Genomic DNA, 19,375 nt, shown 5'->3' with positions numbered 1-19,375 from the left:
TTCTGACTCAGGGATGTGGAAGCAAATATAAATGAGCCAACTCTCAGGACCAGCCGTCAAGCATGTGGCTTGTAATCTGCTATCATCTTGCTTGTTCCCAAGAGCTCACATTTTGACAGCTCACCAGCTAGTTAAAGATTTGTTTCCTCCACTGCTCTGATTCATACCCTCGGGACCTGAGGATCTTGGACAGGGAAAGGGCACCCCTAGCTGATGACATCCCAGTAGTTTGAGTTACAGTGACTTAGCAGGCCTGGTAACCGTCTCCAAGTGAAACAGAATGTAATCTGTAATTGTTCTGTCAAGTGATGGCATTGATAATGAGGCATTCCTGCTGGTGGCCTCCAGAGGTCCCTGTTCTGTAACCACTAAGTACCACTTCAGTGAGCTTTTCACTAAAAATTGTCAAGAGCAGTCACTGATATCCTTGGATCCTATTTAGTTAATGGTTTATCTAGAGGAAAGGACCCTACCAGTCTTCGTGGTGCAAAGGATGGGCACTTGGAACATCAAGAGGAATCAGCAGCGGGTACTCTGCCCTGAGAGAATGGAAGGAAATGGGAAAGAGAAAAAGAGGCTAGTTATCAGTTTTGATGGAAGTGTGGGATTGATGTGAAATGCAGACAAAGGAATGGTTAATAACAAAGCGACTGTTTATCGAATACAAAGCCGGTTTTAATCCACTTCTCAGAACATATTCTGTGACTGCAAAGGATAGTTCTATCACAGTCTGAGGCATCCAGTTCCTTCTGATCCGATTCTGTTTGCACTGAGCAATCTTCTGAGATGAATTGAATTTCCTTAGTTAGATTTTCCAACTGAGAAGTATAATAACCAGCTGTTACCATTTTAGTTCTCTTAACAGTTACTATTCTTGTTGTAAATTGGCATGCTGATTTCTGTTCCTTCCTTGGGCAGTTTAGTTAGCAGGAATCAGTTCTTCCTGGGCCAGCAGAGAAAATCAAGTATCTAGACCTACAAGGCAAAGTTTTTAAACCCCAGAACTTCTGCAGTTGTGCAGATTCTCCAGCTCCCCTGTCGGCAGTTAACCACATCTCATGAACATCCGCTGAAATACCTTCTGCTGAAGTCTTGAAGTTCCAAGGGATCTTGATTCCTCCTTCACCCTAACTAACATCCTGGGTGTGGGTGAGAAAACTGACTCTTCTTGCCCTCCTGGGCAGCCGTCCCCCTCAAGCCAGAGGCTGTGAACACTAAGGCATAGCCTAACTTGTGGCCAATACGACTTTCCTATACCCTTTGTCATAGAGATCCTCAGCTGTCTCTGTATACCTCCACCCTCAGATTCTCAAAAACACCAACAAACTGTTCTTTGGACTGCTAAGCCCCTCAACAGTTATTTTGTGGCATCCCCTCATATGAATATGAAAAAATTAAATTTAAAGCGATTTCAAGAGACTTCATCAGGGTCACCCAGCAAATGGGTGGTGGAGCCAGAGCAAAGCTCAGAGTCTGGTGACTCCAAGCAGTTTCTCTCCTGCATCCCCTCCTTGCATCTCTGCCTTGCTCTGGTACTTGTATCTGCCAACCTTGGGGGCGCTGTGGTGAATACATAGAGGTGACTGAGGCCAAGTGAAAGGTTGAATGCTGGAGAAAATGACAGGAAAGAACTGAAATTAATAGGAACCAAATCCACAGAGAAGGCACACTGACTTTAATTCAAGTTCACACTGCTTCTGGGTGAATCTAATCTTTAAATCTAATATTTAGAACACTTCATTGCTAGTTGATTGATAAGTAAAAGTCAATCCTTTTCTTTCCCGTGAGGTTTACCTCACTTAAGATAAGTGTCCATAAGCAATAACATAAATTATACGTGCCCCTAGATCAGGTTTGAGGACAGACAGTGAGAATAGGTAGTGGAAATGGCCTAACCTTTCCTGGCTTGTCTTTCATGAGAACCCAATTTTCACATGATTGCCAGTGTCTAACAGTAAATGTCAGATAAAGAGAAAATGGTAAGAGAGAAGAGATTTTCCGTGGAGGTCTGGAAGAAGAAAAACAAAACAAAACAAAAAAGGCCACAGACACTGAATTAGTGATATGGGGGCCCACTGTTACCCCAGAGGGCACAGTTGAAAAGAAAGAGTGGCTGATGGAAGGCCAGGAGGAGGGGCAAGGAGCTCATGGATGCAGGTCCTTAGCTGGCAGTCAGCAAAGGAAAGGTGATGCCTGTTAGTGTCCTGACACAAACCTCCTCATTCCCCACCTCTCATTCTTTTGCTGCCTGCTTATTTCCTTGACTTTTTCATCATCATATTCTTTCCTGCCAGAGAGAGATGCCAAGATGGAGACTATTGCAATATCGGGCGTTCTTAGTTTTTTTCTCAAGGCACACTCCTGGTAATAAGAGAACCACCAATGCATGCTCTAGACCATTAGAATCCCATGCTTAAATATTATGTGGATTTTTCACCTTTTAAATTTTTACTATGGTATAGGGTGCCAGGGTGGCTCGGTGGGTTTATCATCCAACTTGTTTTCAGCTCAAGTCATGATCTCAGAGTCATGGGATCGAGTCCTGCATCAGGTTCCATGCATGGTGGGGAGTCACCTGGAAATTCTCTCTCCCTTTCCATCTCCTTCTGCCCCTCCCCATGTCTCATGCTTGTGCTCTGTCTCTGTCTCTCTCTCTCTCAAATAAGTGGATAAAATTTAATTTTTTTTAATTTTTACTGTGGTGACATATATATTAACATAAAGATGACAGTTAAACCATTTTTAACTGTACAAATCATCAGCATTAATTACATTCACACTGTTGTGCAACTGTCACTTCCAAAATGTTTCCATCACCCCAAAGAGAAAATCTGTATCTGCTGACCACTAATTTCCCATTCCCCATCATCCTAGCCCCTGGTAACCACTAATCTACTTTCTGTCTCTATGAACTTAGTATCAGGCACTCTTACTTAACTGTATATACCTCCTAAAATATAGCAGCAGTAGAAAAGAATGGAACCTAGGGGCACCTGGGTAGCTCAGTCAACTGGGCATCTACCTTCGGCTCAGGTCATGATCTTGGGATCCTGGGATCAAGCCCTGAATCGGGCTCCCTGCTCAGCGGGGAGTCTGCTTCTCCCTCTTCCTCTGCCCCTCCCCGCTGCTTGTGTGCATGTTCTCTCAAGTAAATAAATGAAATCTTTTTTAAAAAGAAAAGAATGGAACCTGAGATGAAAAGGAAAGGATGTTTTGGGTTAAAACCAAATTCTCATTTTCTTAAATATGACTTAAGTATAGTTGAAAACTTTTTATTATGACCGAGTAGTTTTATCCCACCCATTCAGAGACCGCAAACTGAAAGTCCCTCTGCCGTACTAATTCAGCATCTCTCTTCTTTCAGTGACCATGCAGCAGGTGGCCAGGACAGTAGCTAAAGTGGAACTCTCCGACCATGTGTGTGATGTGGTGTTTGCGCTCTTTGACTGCGATGGTGAGTGGGGCCCTCTGGAGTTAGATTGTCCTTGAAGTAGACATTGTTTATAACGGAGCCTTGCAGACAGCTCCAGTGCACTAGCCTGTACCTCTTCAACTTACCCCTTTCCCACACCAGTAGCTCAGCCCTCCGCATCATCACTTGAGAACTATAACCATAGGTCCTGGTTTGTGTTTTCCATTTCTTCTTGTAACTCCAATTTGCCTATAGGCCTAAATTAATGTATGACCATAAAGATCTTAACAAAGGAAACAATTCAATTCCAGTAGTGTTTGTAAAAGTAAACTCAAATATAAAAACTAAAAAAAAAAAAAAACGGAAACAAAAATATTAGACTCAACTTGCCCCTTAATAGACCAGGAGCACACAATTAACTGAGTGCATCTAGAAAGGTGGTCCTGACCTCTCTACCTCCCAAAGCACATTGCAGTCATTCACATTCCATTTTTGCCCTCTAGCTTGCAGTGGTTTGTGGTGTCTGTGACCACTCTGTAGTTGAGCCCATTTAAGAGGTCCTGGTTCCACTGTGGTGTCATTTCTCAGCTATGTGTCCTGGCATAATACTACTACTGATGTTCACAGTAGAACCTTACCCTTTTCCTCGGTGCTTACTAAGAGCCAGGCATTGTGCTAAGCTACTCAGGTAATTCTCTGACTGTAAGAACTGTTCTTCACCACATTTTCCAGATAAGGATGCTGAGACTTAGGCTGAGTCGTTTCCCCAGGAGCACACAGGTAGTAGTAGATAGCATAGCGAGGATATGAATCAAAGCTGGCAGCTTCCCTCTATTCTGTTACCTCTACTGCTTGTGTCACAGCCAGGATTCATTGTTCATCTTCCCTCTAGGAAGTAAGACCAGTGGAATCCAGGAAGCAGGTCAGAAGTTCCTGCCTTGGTGAAACCTTCCTTCTGGCCCCGGCATAGTGAATCCCTTGGGCTTTTTTATTCCTTAACGTGTTTCAATTTGTCTTCATTACAGCATGTTACTCTCTACCTCTGTGTATATGACCTATCTTCCCTACTAAGTTGTGAGGTTTTTTTTTTTTTTTTTAAGGTTTTCACTTTGATTCCGGTGAGTTAACATACAATGTTCTATTCGTTTCAGGTGTACAGCATAGTGATTCCACAATTCCATACATCATCCACTGCCCATCACCACAAGTGCCCTCCTTCATCCCTATCACCCATGTCACCCATCCCCCCCACCACCTCCCCTCTGGTCACCATCAGTTTGTTCTCCTTAGTTAAGAGCCTGTTTCTTGGTTTGTCTCTTTTTCTCTCTCTCTTTTTTCCCCTGTTGCTCATTTTGTTTCTTAAATTCCACAAGAGTAAAATCATATGGTTTTTGTCCTTCTCTGACTGATTTTGCTTATTAGCCTTATACTCTCTAGCTCTATCCATGTCATTGCAAATGGCAAGATTTCATTGCTTTTTATGGCTCAGTAGTATTCCAGGGTGTGTGTCTGTGTGTGTGTGTGTCTGTGTGTGTGTGTGTGTGTGTGTGTGTGTACGTACATGTACATACATACACACCACATCTCCTTTATCCAGTCAGCGTGGATGGACACTGGGGCTGCTTCCATATCTTGGCTATTGTAAATAACCCTGCAGTAAATAAATTATGAGCCTTTTAAGGGTAGTTGCAAGTCCTTTGTTCACCTTTGGACTCCTCCATAGGTACCTCGATAGTACTTTGCACCTAATAGGTGTTTCTTAAGTTATTGAAATTACCTAGTTGAACTTGAGTTATCTAAACCTCCCACCTGCACCCACAACCAAGGTCTGAGTCAAACCTTGTTTTGTTCCAGGGTTAGAACAAGAAGATGGCCTCACCCTCGGGTAGGGGTGGGTTATTCTCTAGTGCTGCCCTATCCAAAATGATACTACTACTTACATGTGGCTATTTAAATTTAGATCAATTAGGGCAGCCCCGGTGGCTCAGCAGTTTAGTGCTGCCTGCAGCCCAGGGCATGATCCTGGAGACCCTGGATCGAGTCCCAGGTCAGGCTCTCTGCATGGAGCCTGCTTCTACCTCTGCCCTGTGTCTCTGACTCTCATTCTCTCTCTGTGTCTCTATGAATGAATAAATAAAAAATCTTAAATAAATAAATAAATAAATAAATAAATAAAAATAAATTTAGATCAATTAAAATTAACAACTGAAAACAGTTCCTTGGTCTGTCTAACCACATTTCAAGTACTCAATAGCTGCATGTGACCAGTGGCTACCATATTAAGTAGCACAGATTAAAAAAAAAAATTCCCTCATGAAAGATGGTTCTAATGAAGAGCACTGCTCTACAGTTTAGCTTCCCTCAGATTTTGTTTTTGCAAAATCACTTCTAGTTGGTTTGAGGTTTTTTCCAAAAAACACTTAATTTTATAATTTTTGAAGCCAGAGAGCCAGTCCATAAAGTAAATATGAGAATAAAGGCAAGCGGCCTCACAGTGCCCCTCTTCTCCTAGGAAGGCCTGAGAAATGAAATTGGATTTTCCAGCCTTTTAGAAGGAGGTTCTGTCAATATCTACTTGAGTCACCTTTAAAAAAATCATTTAACACCTCTGGGTTGGTTTGTTTGTTTTTATCTACAGAAAAAGGAAGTGCATATTAAATTTAAAAGCCATTGTTATTCTACAAGCTCTAGATCTTAGGTCAAAATGCCAGAGGACATTGACTTTTCAGACTTGTTCATCCCAGAATTTAGAGTTGCACTCACAGATGACACATGCACACAGATGACATTCAGTCATATACTTGCTTCATAAGTAGCAGAAGCCATTCACATTGATTAGCTCTGGCCTTAGGGAAGCAGGAAGCAAATCCCATGATAGTCTAAATGACCTCAGATTTTTTCATCTTCAGCCTCTCTTATAAAGATATTAAGAATCTCATTTAGACCTTTTTTGTTCTTTTAATTATATTCCATTTTTTAAGATTTTATTTTTTATTTGAGAGAGAGTGACACACAGCACAAATAGGGGGAGGGGCAGAGGGAGAAAATCAGACTCCCCACTGAGCAAGGAGCCCAACAGGGCTCAATCTCAAGACCCTGAGATCATGACCTGAGCTGAAGGCAAATGCTTAACCGACTGAGCCACCCAGGTGCCCTTTTAATTGTATTCTTAATAAGCCATATTATTGGTCACTTTTCAGCCAGCCAGGCTACATTTTAACTCTTTATATTGAAGTATAATATACATACAGAAAAGTGCAAATATCATAAGTAAACACCTTGCTAAATTTTTAAAAACTGAACGCACTGGGGCACCTGGGTAGCTCAGTCAGTTGAGCCTCTGCCTTCAGCTCAGGACATGATCCCAGGGTCCTAGGAGCAAGCCCAGCATCTGGTTCCCTGCTCAGTGGGGAGCCTGCTTCTCCCTCTCCCTCTGCCTTTCCCTGCCCCCCAGTTTGTGCTCACTCACTTTCTCTCTCATGCTCTCTTTCAAATAAATAAATTCTTAAAAAATAATAACTGAACACACCTGTATAACCAGCATTATCCAGAAACATCACATTAGCAGGACCACAGAGCCCCCTGGTACTGCCTTCCAGTCACTTCCTCTCCCAAAGATAATCCTTCTCCTGACTTTGAAAACCATAGATTAGGTCTCCTAATCTCCTAATCTCCTCCTTGCTATGAGGTACCTCTGAGGCTCTCCATGCTCCCTCCAGCCAGAAAACATGGGCCAGTTTAGGTTTTCAGGTACTCTCCACAAAAGTAAACCCTGTGTTCCTTCTTTCCACTCTCTTCCCAGGCCAGTTGTTAGTAAGAGTCTGTTTGCTGGCTTCCTGTTGTCTTATCCCCACCAGAAATGGCTGCCGTTCTTTTAGTCAGCAGCAGACCTTTACTCCTAGGCGTGTAGTTAAAGGGTAACTGTTCTCTACTGTTGACATGGTTCCTGTTCTGTGTGGCTGAAGAGGTTGACCTTTGGTTAAACCAGACACACTCCAAGTTGCTCTCCAGACCTAAGAGACTGTCACTGAAGAGGGCGAAATGGGAGGCCATGAGAAAATAGGCTTAACCCAAAGCCAGATTTTTGATTTTGGTTTTTACTGTGAAAACCCTACTTCATCTCTCACCTGGACTATGGCAGTAGTCTTCCCGATTGATTCCTGTATTCCAGTTATGTGGTTCTCTTGTCCTATCCCCATATCCAGCCAGAGAAATCCATCCAAAATGGAAATCTAACTCCATCTCACTTACTTACTTGCAGTCCTTTCCTTCCTTCCGCTCCACTCCTGGAAGATAAAGCGCAAACACTTTAATGAAAATACAAGCCCCTTGGGGACCTGTCTCCTGCCCACCCCTTCTGTTTACTTCCCCACCCCTGTGTACAGCAGTTCCTAGGTACCCAACAGCCTGCTCCCTGCCTATGCCTTTGCTCATGCGACTAGAATGAACCACTACCTAGAAAGCCTCCTCTGTCTCACTCCCTCCTACTTGGCCAATTTCTGCTCATCCTCTGGGATTCAACTTAGGAGTCACCTCCAGGAAGCCTTTATTGCTCTGTGCTTGCACTATGCTGAGCCTGGGTTAGATCTCTTCCTCTGTGCCCCCCATAGCATCTTCTGTTCACCCCACTTTGGCATTTGCCACCCTGTCAAAATAATATATTTGTCTCTCCCACATCCTGGTTGTATCTCAAAGGACAAGGTCCTGTTTACCTCTTTATTGTCAAATCCTAGTATAGGACCTGACCTACGATATATTCTTGTTCAACTTTTATCATACTACACTAACCTGCCACTGAGTTATAATCCAAAACATCAAGGAAGGAGCAAACCATTTGTTTGAAGCCAAGAGAATTAAATTTGGCTGTGAGGGTGCACTGGGCTCTGGAACCCACATGTGATGTGGGTGTGAATGATGGCATTTTCTCAGCGTCTTTGTTCAAAGGCCTCCACTTATCCCTCTTGTGTTTGCCTCTTCCTCTAGGCAATGGGGAGCTGAGCAATAAGGAATTTGTTTCCATCATGAAGCAGCGGCTGATGAGAGGCCTAGAGAAGCCCAAAGACATGGGCTTCACCCGCCTCATGCAGGCCATGTGGAAATGCGCACAGGAAACTGCCTGGGACTTCGCTTTGCCTAAACAGTAACCCAGAACTGTGAGAGGGACCACCGCCTCCACCCAGAGCACCCTGACCCCTTGAGCAGAGCCTTGGCACAAGCTTTCTGGCTGCTGCTTCTGGAAGTAGCGCTCCCTTCCTCTTGGGAATGATCTCAGGATTCAACCAGTTTCTCCTCTCCACCCTTTCTTTGGCAAAGCATTTTTGCTCAGCTCTCTTTCTGCCCAGTGATTATCCCCATAGGTTCTCAAAAACGTGAACAAGTCCCAAAAGTTCAGGCTTCTGGCATCTTCATCAGCACCATGCATTCAAATTACCCTGTGGATGAAGAATGCAAGGAACCACCCACATACCCGCAAACCCTGGGAAACAGTTCTCGAGTAATTTTTGCTGTGGATTTACATTAAGAACATTCTTTGCTTTTCCTCCTGCTGGTGTTTTTAAGCCACAAGTTGGGAAGACCTCTGAAAGGCAGAAGGAAGCCTGTGATGAACGGTCATGAGGAAGAGCCGGGCAGCCTGGGCCAGAGAAAGGATCCATGTCAGTCCCCAGGATGGTTCTGAGGCCTGCTCCGGGCAGGTGATAGGCACAGCGGGATTTGGAGCAAGATTTGGAATTTCAAGCAGCTGCTTCATGGCTCTTGGGCTCCCTAGGAGGACTCTGCCATAACTCGGTGCCTAATGAGCAGCAGTGATTGAGTCTGTGTTCCCTGCAAGTGCCATTTCCCCTCCAGGAGCGGCCCTCTGAAGCTGAAGCCTGGCTCAGAGCCTGTCTGCCCTCTGTCTTAAACCCTCGTAAAATATCACTTTAATTAGAACAGTTTACAATAAACTCCCCCTACCCCCACAAAAGGCTCTTGTGTCTTTTATTTTAGGATCCTCTGGGGTACTTGTCATTTCATTTCTCCACTGGGTTTGAGATCCTGCCTGTTTCCTTCTACCACAGTCTGGTTCTTCCTGTTGAAAGGCTAAAAGTGAGGGCATTTGGAGGGCAGTGGTGGCGTTGTCCTAGCACAGTTTGGATGGCATCATCTTCGGCCAGGTACACAGTCCTTGGTAACTCAGACTCCACAATTAGGAACTAAGATGGGGTGGTGTATATGAGAAATCATCTGGTGTAGTGGACCTAAATTTTAGAGTCAAAACAACCAGTGTTTTATACGGACTCACCTCTCACTAACTCAGTATGGCCTTGAACAAGTAATTTCCCATCTGTTTCCTTAACTGCAAAATGACAGGGTTGAGCCTAATGAGTTCTCAGGTTTCTTCCAGGTCCAAAAGTATCTCCTTCAGTTCTCCTCCAGAATTCCTGCAGCCTCCAGAACGTCTCCAGGTAATGCTCCCTGGCCTGACAGTGTCTTGAGTCCAGTAACAGAACCACCATACCAAACCCAGAGCTTCCTTTGAGCCCTAGAAGTTGGTGGGAAATGTTCATCAGCCAATTAAGAGCAGAGGCCTGGGTCTCTGCACCTGTGACAGTGCCAACCCCAGCATTTTCTCCAGAGCAACTTCACAACTTCATTTCCAGCATCCTTTCTGGGAGCAGATTAGATTATTTTTCAAATGAGTTTGCCACTCACCTACCTCTCTGCCTTCCACTCTCCTTTCTTGGGATATGAATTATGGTACCCAAGTGTGGTCTTTGCCTTGCTCATTGCTCTGGGGCAAAATGTGAGCTTTTCTTTTTTTTTTTTTTTTTAAGATTTTTTTAAATATATTTATTCATAGACACAGAGAGAGAGACAGAGACACAGAGGGAGAAGCAGGCTCCATGCAGGGAGCCCGATATGGGACTCGATCCCGGGTCTCCAGGATCACACCCCAGGCTGCAGGCGGCACCAAACCACTGTGCCACCAGGGCTGCCCAATGAGAGCTTTTCTTAAATTTGTCCCAGAATCCCAAAATCACTCTTTTCCACAACCCTCATTTCTCCAGCCTGCAAGAGAAGTCCCATTCACAGCCTTCATGGGCATTCATTCTCCCGCAAGAAGAGATCTGCTGATTGGCCTGGGTTCACGGAAGCTGAAAACCAGAGCACAGCAGGATAGGGTAAAGATCTTACCTACATCTTGAAACCCTCTGTCAAGGGCACTCACCTACCACAGGTACATGGAATTTCAGCTGGGCTCCTTTAGCCGCTAGGAGTGCCTGAGAAAGCATAGGGGGTCCAGGTGCTCAAGAAGACAGGATGGCCACACTTTGGCACAATAGGGTTAAATGTGCAGGTAAGAGGTACCAGCTAAATCACCCAGAAGAGGCCAGGGTCCGCCAAAGAAGTCCTTGAGCAAGGTGGCATGTGAGCAGGCTGAGAGGATTTCACTAGGCAGCATGTGGGATAGGCTGGGAGCACTGGGAAGTACAAAAGGCTGATACATGCTTCTCTTTTTATCCAAACTGTTTCTTCTACCTAGATAGAATAACCTTCCCCTCCTCAAGACTCCACTCCAGGGCACCCTGGGTGGCTCAGTGGTTTAGCGCTGCCTTTAGCCCAAGGTGTGATCCTGGAGATCCAGAATCGAGTCCCACGTTGGGCTCCCTGCATGGAGCCTGCTTCTCCCTCTGCCTGTGTCTCTGCCTCTCTCTCTCTCTCTGTCTCTCATGAATAAATAAAATCATTAAAAAAAAAAAAAGACTCCACTCAAGCTGTCTCCTCCTAAGCCCACCTGGACTATCTTCCTGACAAGACTAGTAGCCCCTCCTCTGCCTCCCAAGGACCACTTGCCCACCCCTAACAACACTGCTGTAATCAATGTAATGTTTATGGGATTGTCATCCACAAAGTTCAGACCCAGAGCAGTGACACCGTCAAAGAAATAGTCCACTACCAAAAGCCAATTTTAAAATAATTCTTGGACAATGTAAAAATGATATTAGCAATACCACAATAAATTTCTCCCACATACCCACAGCCTTTCTCTGTGTTTGCTGATGTTCTCTATTTCTTAAAAATAAATTCCCCAGGGCAGCCCCGGTGGCGCAGCGGTTTAGCGCCGCCTGCAGCCCAGGGCGTGATCCTGGAGACCTGGGATCGAGTCCCACATCAGGCTCCCTGCATGGAGCCTGCTTCTCCCTCTGCCTGTGTCTCTGCCTCTCTCTCTCTCTAGCTGTGTCTCTGTGAATAAATAAAATCTTAAAAAAAAATGAAAATAAAAAAATAAATTCCCCAGTTCTAGCCCTTAGGCTTCAGGGAAAGAAAGAAACTCAGAGGGAACCCAGGCTGCTGGGTTTCCTTGTGACCCTGGGCTCAGCATCATCCACAAGGACAAGCAGAGAGAATATGGAGAGAGACTTTCTAAGAAAAATCGTTTAAGAATATGCATGCTCTTCAAAAATCATATTAATAGCTTCTAGTGCCCCACCTAATTTTAGCTCTGGTTAAAGCATATGCACTTAAACTGAACTGGAGTCTAAGAAAGGAGAAGTCCAGGGCACAGCTGCTGCCAGACAGGAGAGAAGGGACAGCAGTATGGGAGCCAGGAGCCAGGTGCCCCAGCTGGATGGAGCATCCTCTCCAAGGCTTAGCATAGCCCAAGCCGGGTTATGTGCCCCAAGAGGCTTAGAAAAGCGAGGGAACCGAGGCAAGAGTTCAGCTTTCAGGCTTCAAGTGCCACCTGCTGGCAAGAAGGCTCAGTGCAGGGACTCTGGTCTGGAGCCGGAGAGGGCGAAGCCTCTTGAGTCCAGCCTACCCCAGCCCTGCTTCAGAGACTAGGCCTCTCAGGGCCCTGGGCAGCACAGTGTAGGGTGGGATGACCGGCCAGAGATGGACCATAACCATGAAAAGAGATAGTATGCATATTATCATTGAGAAGAGGAAAGCAGCAATGCCTGTGTTGTGTTCCTGTGGCTCCAGAATGGGATTTTTTACCAGCAAATGAGAGTGCATGAGTTGCTCTATTCATTCCACAACTCGTTACTGCCCACCCGGTATGTGCCAAGCATTAAGCAAGGTCTTCAAGGAGTTTGTGGTAAGTACACGTTGCTATGAGAGCACTTAGAAAAGCAGAAGGGCCACCCAATCCCAATTTGGAGGTCAAAGCAAGCATGCAGAGGAAAGGATTTCTCTTGAAGTAAAAAGGGGAAAAAAAAACAAGGCCTGCCAGTTGAGTAGGAGCTAACAGTGGGGGAGGGGCCCAGGCAGAGGCTGCCTCGCTTGCAAAGGTCCAAAGGCCAAAAAGCATGTTTCTGGGAACTGAAGCTCTAGGGAGTATCCAGGACAGATTGGAGAGTGATTTTGTGACCCTAGAATTAATTAATATGGTAATCTTCACCCAAAAAACAAATTAAAAATGCATTTGAAGATTTTAGAACACATAGATTATAGAAAAAAGTCATCATGGAAATTTTAAAATGCTTAGAACAGAATATGATAATGAAGATACAAAATATTAAGACTTGTGGGACACAGCTAAAGGGAAACTTAAAACCTCCTAACAACTTCCATACTTACTTATAGATGATGAGCTGACAATAAGCATCTGCCTCAAGAAGTTGGAAAAAAAGAGGGCACCTGGGTGACTCAGTGGTTGAGCATCTGCCTTTGGCTCAGGTCACATCCCGGGGTCCCGGGATTGAGTCCCACATCGGGCTCCCCACAGAGAGCCTGCTTCTCCCTCTACCTATGTCTCTGCCTCTTTGTGTCTCTCATGAATAAATAAATGAAATCTTTTTTTCTTTCTTTTTTTTTTAATTTTATTTATTCATGAAAGACACAAAGAGAGAGAGAGAGGCAGAGACACAGGCAGAGGGAGAAGCAGGCTCCATGCAGGGAGCCCGACACGGGACTCGATCCCAGGTCTCGAGGATCGTACCCTGGGCCGAAGGCAGCACTAAACAGCTGAGCCACCAGGGCTGCCCAAATAATTGACATCTTTAAAAAAATAAAATAAAATCTACTTATAACAAAAAATACCAAACCCAGATGACTTTATATGAGAGAGGGGGAAAACAGAACCAGATCCTGTAAGATCCTGTAAGACCCAATAAGGAGTTGGGACTTTATCTTAATTATAATTAGTAGCCACTGACGATTTTAAACCAGAAGATGATGTAATGAGCTTTGCATTTTGGAATGATGACTGCCTGAAATGCCACAGATGGATTGGAGTGGGATCCAGGTTTGAGACTGCTATAATAATGGTAAGCAGATGCAGGGAGCTTGGATTAGGGCAATGGCTGCAGAGTTGGAGTCACTAACAGAATTGGGAGATGTCTAGGTCAGCCCTGAGGGATGGGGGTGGGGTCACGTAAGTTGGAGGATTGTGAGGGAGAGGGAATAATCACAACTGACACCCAGATTTGTGTTTAGGTAACACAGTGTATGGTTGTGCTCTTCAGTGGGATTGGGAAACAGAACCAGCTGTGGCTGGAGGAAGAGGCAGCATCTTTGACATGCTCAGGTGCATAAGACATCCTGGTAGAAATATCTGATGGGTGGTCACATAGAAGGATCTGGATGGACCTAGGGGCACCTAGGTGGCTCAGTCAGTTAAGTGTCGAACTCTTGGTTTCCGTTCAGGTCATGATCTCAGGTCGTGAGATCGAGGTCCACATTAGGCTCCACACTCAGCCAAGAGTCTACTTTGAAGATTTCTCTCCCTCTGCCCCTCCCCCTACTCATGTGCTTGCATGCCCTCCCTCTCTCCCTCTCTAATAAATCTTAAAAAAAAAAAAAAAGAAAGAAAGAAAAAGAAACATTAACATTAAAAAAAAAAAAGAATCTGGACCCAGGAAAGGGGTCTAGGGTGGAGATATGGTGTAGGAATCTCCTAAAAATCTGGGTTCTCTGAGCTTCAAGGCCAACTAATCACAAACACATAAGTCTGAACCAGTTTCCTAACTGTAAAATACTAACCCCAGCTCCGTCGCTTCCCCAAGGGATGTTAGGAGTAAAGACCATTGAAGTGAAAGGACTTTGAATCAAAGAACCGGTGCTTGGCGGGTTATCTATGGGTTATCTATCAGTGACAGGTTTGGTAGGAAGGACCCCAAGTGCCTGGTGCCGTCTTTCCAGACTCCAGCCCTGCCTAGGTGTCAAGAGCTCCTTTTTCTCTAGGGATAAGAGAGAGGCCAAAGGACCACAGTGGAGATCCCCAAAGATGCTATGGGGAAATACTTTTGAACTCATTCAACCAGTAATTTGTTGAAACTCGAATATTCAATCACCTATCAGTCATGCACATGTGGGTAAATTTTCACCATCTTCAGTGTGAGGCTCAGGTTTTCTTCTTTCTTTTCCCATAGGTGAACGTTCACATGGTTCCAAAGTCAACCCTAACATTATAGGACATAAAGGGGTGTCTGGGTGGCTCAGTCAGTTGAGCGTTCAACTCTCCGGTTTCAGCTCAGGTCATGGCCTCAGGGTTGTGGGATCGGGCCTCATGTCAGCACAGAGTCTTCTTGTCCCTCTCAGCTCCCACCTGCCTTCTCTCACTCTCAAAAATATAAATACATAAATTTTTTTAAGGGATACATTGGAAAGCCTCCCCGCCATTCCCATAGCTGCACAGTATTCCATTGTATACCATGGTTTAATCAGTAAGAGCAGTTTCTCAGGGAGAGATTTGGGGGCCTGGAGCTCTCTAAAAAGAAAGGTTTGGTGAGCCACATTTGGAGGCAGCAAGGGACACTGGGAAACCAGCAAAAGAGCAAATGACAGGGAGTGGGGGGGTACTAATTTGGCAATTCCTCCTGAAGCTTTAGGCAGGAATGTATCCCCCTAGCTAGTTCAGGAAAACTCTGAATAAAGTATTTATAGAGAGAAAAACCTGTCTCTGAGATCCATTTACTCTCTTCACAAATTTGAGCCCATATTAGGTATCAGGCCCTGTGCTCAGGTCATGGAGAACATGAGGGCAAGATCTTCATCTTAAAAAATATATTAATTAATTAATTAATTAATTAATTAAAAAAAGATCTTCATCTTGCTGTGGGAGGCAGTGAAGGTGAGTGTCGTTGGGGGAGCCAGACTCACAAAGGAGGAGGCCCCTTCTCAGCCTCAGATCTTGTCTCAGATGTCATCTCAGACCCCACACACACAACTAGCAACTCCCTCTTCTGAGCCTTCTCCGGAGCTTACCCACAATCCCACTGTTGTACTTGCCACACTGTCCTCTCGCTTTTTACTGTCGAGCTCCTCTACTGGACTGTGAGTTCCCTGAGGTCAGGCACTGTCCTTTAGACATAGTGCATTCTGAATCCCTCAAATTCTGCACAGGGCCTGGCTTTCCATATAGACATCTGCCTGTTAAATTAATCCTACCTCTTTGCAGAGATGGAGCTGAAGCTGAGCCTGGAAGAACAGGTTTGTGTGGCCAATGGGAAAGATAATTTAGGAGGACAGTCAGATAGATAGGGTTGGGGTGAAATGTCTTAGTAGAGATGGAGAGGAGACAATAGGAGATTAAAGCTTATTAAGGTCAGACTGTGAATTCTTGGTGCCCCCAGAGGAGGGAAATACAGAGGCTACTGGTCATCTAATACAAGGATGGTGTCAGCTCTAGAAGCAAAATGGGGAGATGCTGAGATTCATTTGGGGATTGATTTCCCCAGTGACTTCTCCTGGGTATCTGTGGAGGCAATTAAGAACTTTTTTCTTTTTCCACTCTTTTTGAGCCTTACCCTCCCACAAATACCAGGATCCCAGCTAGTCAGGGGAGACCTTTCCAATTTTTCCCTTGGATCAAAATCATGACATCTTGATTTCAAGAACTATCAAGGAGAAACTAATTTCAAGCTGGCCTACCAGTTCCGTTTTTAAACAAAACCGATAGACCAAGGACCATAATGTCTAACCTGAACTGAGCAGAAGTGTGGCTCCCGTCCTGGCCTTTGGACTGAGAAGGACCCATAGAGAGTCAATGCCTCAGATGAAAAACAATACACCCAGTTTGAGATCTACAAGAAAGGTAGGGAGCCGTGACATGGAGGCTGGTTAGGCCAGCAGTCAGACAGTTTATAATCCCTTCTGAAAGAACAAAGCCTTTCTGAATGGAAACAATGCAGAGACCCAGCTCAGCTGCAGAAAGGAAGGAAGGAGAAGAATGCAGAAAATAAGGCACAGAGCAGCCCTACGACATACACACACTCAGCCTGTCTCTTCAGCATCTGACTGCTCCAGACCCTGCCAACCGAGCCAAATTACTGACCACAGACTCTAAATTTAAGTAACATTTTGTCATTTTTATGTGTTGCAGGAAAGAAAAAGAGGGCTCGCCAGCCAGCGGCTGGGCAATCACAGCCCAATCCCTTAATGCAATGAACTTACAGGCCTTCTTTTACACAAGTGCCCCCTTCACAAAGTGAAGCACCTGTGGTCGGCCGGAGAAGAGGGGCCCCGTGATACTCAGGAAACGAAAGAGGAGACTTCGTGATACTCAGCAGAAGAGGGGACGATTGGCCTGGCAGTCCTAGGTCAACAAACCTCACAAAGGCGAGATGAAGGGTGTCCTAGTATTTATTCATTAACATATGTTAGGGACCGGTCAATCTTTGGAGATCTTTTCTCCAAGGGTAGGGCTGTCTTATTAGGGAAGTGCTGTGACGCCCAGGTGGCTCAGCAGTTGAGCGACTGCCTTCCACCCAGGGTGTGATCCTGGAGTCCCAGGGTCAAGTCCCACGTCGGGCTCTCTGCATGGAGCCTGCTTCTCCCTCTGCCTCTGTCTCTGCCTCTCTCTTTGGGTCTCTCATGAATAAATAAATAAAATCTTAAAAAAAAAAAAGAGGGGCTGATGCCTCCGCCATCAGGCTATTCTCTGGCAGGCCAGCTGGCGGTCGGTCTGTAAGTGTTTGCATTAAGAAGGGAACTGTGGGAACGGAAAGGAAAGCTGGAGGTGAAGAGACTTCCAAGGAGTGAGCCTGTAGAGCCAAGGATGTCCTGTTTCTTATTACACTGAGAAAATAAAAGCTATTTGAAAAGAACTTCCTTATGTTCCCACTTCCAATTTTACCAGCTGGCCTGCAGTATACCGAGCCACGCTGCCTTCCCTCCTGAAAATCTGGAGTCGACCATACAGCTATCTAAAGCTGTCCCCTCACTTGTGCCCCAGATGCCCTACCCCCGCCTACTCCTGTAATTGTCTCCCCTGTCTCCTGCATTACCAAAATCTCTTGCCCAATTAAGTGATTTCATCATTAAATCATTAATTAAATGACTAAATGAGCCACCTGGGTGGCTCAGTGGTTGAGCATCTGCCTTGGACTTGGGGTGTGACCCCGGGGTCCTGGGATCGAGTCCTGCATCAGGCTCCCTGCATGGATCCTGCTTCTCTCTCTGCCTGTGTCTCTGCCTCTCTTTCTCTCTCTGTCTCTCATGAATAAATAAAATCTTAAAAAAAAAAAAAGTAAAGGCATCACAAACCTAACACGCCCTAAACCAGACATCTCCTATCCCCTCTACCAAACTCCTCTCCGGCTTCCCCCAGCTTCTCTTGCTGCAGTAAAGGCGGGCTTTGTTCCTTCACTGCCCAGCCCCAAAGCCTGAAATCACGCTCGACAGCCCTCTTCCTCAGTCCCACATCCCATCCAGCAGTGAACAAACTCATTCTGACGTGTGTCTGCAAAACCACATCTAGAGGTCGACGACTACTCACCACTGCCGCCGTCGCCCTGATCATCCGAGTTACCCTTCATCCCCGCCTGGGTTAGAGCAGGGGGCCTCTTCCCACATCCTGCGGGAAAGCCCCAGAGAGGGGCTGAGACCCGACCAGCCGAGCTGGCGACGCGGGCCGGGAACCCGGCCGGGGCGGCTTTCACTGGAGCGGTGGCCAATTCCGCTCTCCAGGGTAAGCCCGCATGCTTCTCCGGGGGGGATCCAGTAGTAACTCATCGAGAAAGTTCCCAGGACTAGAGCCTTTGCAAGCTCTTCCTCCAGCCTGGACCACCCCTCCCTGCAAACGGTCCCATGGGGGGGGGGGGGGAGGAGGGCGGCGCCTGGGTGGCTCAGTCGGCTAAGCAACCGCCTTTGGCTCGGGTGACGATCCTGGGGCCCCGGCAAGGAGCCCCCATCCATCAGCCTCCCTGCTCGGGGGTGGAGGTGGGGGACCTTCTTGTCCCTCTGCCCTGCTCCCCTGCTTGTGCGCTCTCTCTCTCTAATAAGGAAATCAAATCTTAAAAAAAAGAAAAATAAATAAATAAAGTCATATCTGGAATACCCGCTCTTTGTCCTGGATTCAGATTTCTGTTAGAATGCCAACTTCTTTTTTTTTCTTTTTTTAGAATGCCAACTTTTTTTTTTTTTTAAGTTTCAGTTTATTTTATTTATGATAGTCTCACAGAGAGAGAGAGAGGCAGAGACACAGGCAGAGGGAGAAGCAGGCTCCATGCACCGGGAGCCCGACGTGGGATTCGATCCCGGGTCTCCAGGATCGCGCCCTGGGCCAAAGGCAGGGGCCAAACCGCTGCGCCACCCAGGGATCCCTAGAATGCCAACTTCTGAGAGATTTTTCTCATCAGCCTACTTAAAATAGCACCTCCCGCTCTCTAGTCCCTTCATTTTCTTCACAGCACCTGTCCCCACCTGAGCATCTCCATCTCCCGCCCCCCAACCAGAGCGTAAGTTCTATGAGGGCAGGGCTCCGTGGTGCTCACCACTGCGCACACCCAGCCTGGCAAATGCCTGTTGGACGAAATCGATAAATGACCTTCGGCTCAAGGCCACAGAGTCACTTCCAAGAACGCGCAAGCACATGGTCCACTTCAGGGGCCCCAGCATGACCCAGGATGGTTGGGCACGCACCCTCGGCAATACCTCTCCTAGCCGCGCCCCTCTTAGGAGACATACGGTAGCACTTCCGCCCTCGCTCAACTCTCGCTCAAATCTCGGGAAAGGAGGGGCGAGGGGGTTTGTGTCATC

General features: G+C 46.0%; 1 protein-coding gene and 2 long non-coding RNA genes across 15 annotated transcripts in view; 2 read left to right on the top strand and 1 right to left on the bottom strand.

Annotated features, from left to right (window-relative positions):
* The window catches only part of MICU1 (mitochondrial calcium uptake 1), a 248,629-nt gene extending 239,252 nt beyond the window's left edge, over positions 1 to 9,377 (top strand). For 12 of the 13 annotated variants that reach the window (XM_025434857.3, XM_025434851.3, XM_025434861.3 and 9 more), the window contains 2 exons: positions 3,365 to 3,454; positions 8,396 to 9,377. In XM_025434857.3, the coding sequence (XP_025290642.1) occupies positions 3,365 to 3,454; positions 8,396 to 8,556 (251 nt within the window). In that variant the 3' untranslated portion in view covers positions 8,557 to 9,377. The remainder of the gene's footprint in view (positions 1 to 3,364; positions 3,455 to 8,395) is intronic. The other variant, XR_007410155.1, reaches the window with a different exon arrangement.
* Positions 600 to 19,334, bottom strand: LOC112651559 (uncharacterized). Its single transcript, XR_003130882.3, has 3 exons — positions 19,111 to 19,334; positions 7,540 to 7,698; positions 600 to 1,608 (listed from the first exon to the last, which is right to left on the bottom strand). It is a non-coding gene; the product is annotated as an uncharacterized LOC112651559 (long non-coding RNA).
* LOC118354489 (uncharacterized) lies at positions 12,147 to 17,442 on the top strand. The gene is made up of 2 exons (XR_004815067.2): positions 12,147 to 12,491; positions 16,719 to 17,442. It is a non-coding gene; the product is annotated as an uncharacterized LOC118354489 (long non-coding RNA).
* Positions 19,335 to 19,375: the final 41 nt, after the last annotated feature.

The sequence above is a fragment of the Canis lupus genome, chromosome 4 (genome assembly GCF_003254725.2).
Source record: "Canis lupus dingo isolate Sandy chromosome 4, ASM325472v2, whole genome shotgun sequence".
Taxonomy (NCBI): Eukaryota; Metazoa; Chordata; class Mammalia; order Carnivora; family Canidae; genus Canis; species Canis lupus.
Note: the sequence above shows the minus strand (reverse complement) of the source record. Positions and strands in the feature narration are given on the sequence as shown.